The 2,561-nt window shown below is 40.7% G+C and overlaps 1 protein-coding gene across 1 annotated transcript; it reads right to left on the bottom strand.

Moving 5' to 3' along the window:
• Positions 1-863: 863 nt before the first annotated feature.
• On the bottom strand, positions 864-1,775 carry LOC143643798 (olfactory receptor 4C5-like). Its single transcript, XM_077112308.1, has one exon. The coding sequence runs from the start codon at positions 1,773-1,775 to the stop codon at positions 864-866; it is 912 nt and encodes a 303-aa protein (XP_076968423.1).
• Between the last annotated feature and the right edge of the window lie 786 nt (positions 1,776-2,561).

Here is a 2,561-nt window from a genome sequence, read left to right as displayed (position 1 = left end):
CACATCTCACATGGTATGAAGCTGGTCTGAAATTTTCTATTCAAGTTCAGATGTGTAGACTTTCTGCCTTGATTCCCCAGATATCGTAAACCCTCTAGTATTAGCTACTTTTTCCAACTAGTTCAGCTCAAAGACATCCAAAATGATCTATTTAGGAGATGAACGGTTGTGTAGATAATTTTGACAGAAAAAAATGTTCCCTACGTATATTCTACCTGTGAACTTCATGTGTAGGTTTTCTCTGTGGTCTGCCTCCTTGCTGAGGCAGGGAAATAAATGTATTCTGGAGAGACCAACCAACAACGTGAGTGTGTTCCATGGGCAACCCAACAGCCACCACTTTTTGAGTCCTGCCTTCATGGTGTTCTCTCTTTCCTCCAAATCCATCCATTTCTATTTGATGCCTTTCTATCACAAAAACCTTTCTACCCTGACTGAAACTGTGGGGATTAAAACAATGAATATTCAACAAAGTTCTTAGCCATAAAACTTTTATATATATATTATATACTTGGCTTATTGTTACATAAGCTATACTCAAAGAGAGCAGATAATTTTTCTATAGAATATATAAAGCCAAGAATTTTCCAAATATATACCAATTTATGTCTATAGAAATATCTCCTCGATCAATAATTTATATATGTAAAGAAGTCTCTATTTGGAGAAAAACTAGAATCACCATTTAATTACATGTCAATATTTTATGAAAGAGGAATCATTTAAGTTTCCAGATAACAATAAATTTAAACACAAATAATCTGATTGCAAGGCAATTATCTTTTGCTTTAGACACATTCATTCTTAAAAATATGAATAGATTTTGTTTCATCTTATCTATTTACATGAATTCTTTCCCAGGCTCACTTTTGGCTCCAGAGCTTCCTCATGGCATTTTTCACCTCTGCATTTCTGAGTGTGTAGATTAAAGGGTTTAGCATGGGTGTCACCATAGTATAAAATATAGCCACAGCCTTATCTGTGGGGAAGGTGGTCATGGGCCGAAGGTATACTAATATACAGGGAATAAAGAACAAAGCAACCACAGTAATGTGTGAGGTGCAGGTAGAGAGAGCCTTCCGCTGTCCTTCAGAGCTGTGAGATCTCAGGGAGCACAGGATGAGGACGTAGGAGGTGATAAGGATGGAAAAGCTGAGCATGCACAGGAACCCACTGTTGGCAGCAACAAAAGGTCCAAAAATATGTGTGTCAGTGCAGGAGAGCTTCAGCACAGGGTAAAGGTCACACATGAAGTGGTCAATGACCTTGGGGCCACAGAAGGGCAACCACACAATGAAAAGGATTTGAATCAGACCATGAAGAAATCCCCCAGCCCAGGACATGGCGACCAGGAGGCCACACACCCGCCTGTTCATTGTGACCATGTAGTGCAGGGGCCTGCAGATGGCCACGTAGCGGTCATAGGCCATAACCGTGAGCAGGATGATCTCAACTCCACCAAGGAAATGCATTGTGAAGACCTGAGTCATGCACCCAACAAAGGAGATGGTTTTCTTCTCAGCAAGTAAGTCAAGTATCATTTTGGGAGTTGTAGAAGAAGGTAAAGAGCCATCTAGAAAAGACAAGAAAGACAAAAAAAAGTACATGGGGGATCTCAGGGCTGGGCTGGTGATGATGGTCACGACAATGAGTAGGTTGTCTGCCAGGGTGATTAAATAGATGACGGTGAACACGACAAAGAGGACCTTCTGCACGTCTCGCTTCTGTGTCAGGCCGAGCAGGATGAACTCCGTCACGTTGTTCACAGGCTCCATGGTCCAGGGTCGGTTTGAATAATGGATTTATCTGGAAACAGCTGGGGACTGCAAAAGCAGTAGATCAATTTAGACCAAGAAAACAATCTATCTGTCAAACCATTTGTTTCCTATAAGATTGATGCAAACCCCAACAGATAAACCCCAAACTCGAAGTTGAGCTATGTTCTAAGTCAGATATTGAGCGCATAGCATCTCCTACGGACACATGCACACACGTTCATGATTGTTGGCATGCAGGCACTTTTATAGTCCTGTGGGGCTGCATCCTCTCCCAGTCATGCCGCCATATTGTTTCAAGTGGACAGGCAGAGGGTTGACTGCATGAGAGGCTGTTTCCTTGTGTTTCTTCTCTAGTCCTTCAGGCTTTTTGTGAGATTTAACTTGTTCTGAGGAACTGTAAAACACACATGAGTTCCATTTGAAATTACGATTATGCAGTCTCAGTTCAGAACCTACAAAACTGAGTGAATATTGGGGGTTACAGTAGAGGCATAGTGGCAGCAAGATTTGTGAGCTCACACTTCATTGAAGCAGAATTGTGTAAGAATGTAATAGATTACTGTTTGCTGCAGTGGAATATTTCCCAAGTTTATTTCTAACTTCTGAACTTATTGTTCGGGAAACTTCTTCCTATTAAATTTCAAGGGTCTTTTGCAATTCAACATTACCATTAAGAAAGATTGGTAAACATTCTCTGGACCTGTTCAGAAAACACATACTTGTATCTCAGGATATAAAAGCACCATAAATTTATTGGTCAGGGCATATTCTTTAGAACAAACA

Source organism: Tamandua tetradactyla, chromosome 8 (assembly GCF_023851605.1).
Source record: "Tamandua tetradactyla isolate mTamTet1 chromosome 8, mTamTet1.pri, whole genome shotgun sequence".
Classification (NCBI taxonomy): domain Eukaryota; kingdom Metazoa; phylum Chordata; class Mammalia; order Pilosa; family Myrmecophagidae; genus Tamandua; species Tamandua tetradactyla.
The sequence above is the reverse complement of the archived record's forward strand: the minus strand, read 5'-3'. Positions and strand labels throughout refer to the sequence as shown.

Coding starts and splice junctions, on each gene's coding strand:
- LOC143643798 (XM_077112308.1), bottom strand. CDS start 1,775: ATGGAGCCTGTGAACAACGTGACGGAGTTCATCCTGCTCGGCCTGACA.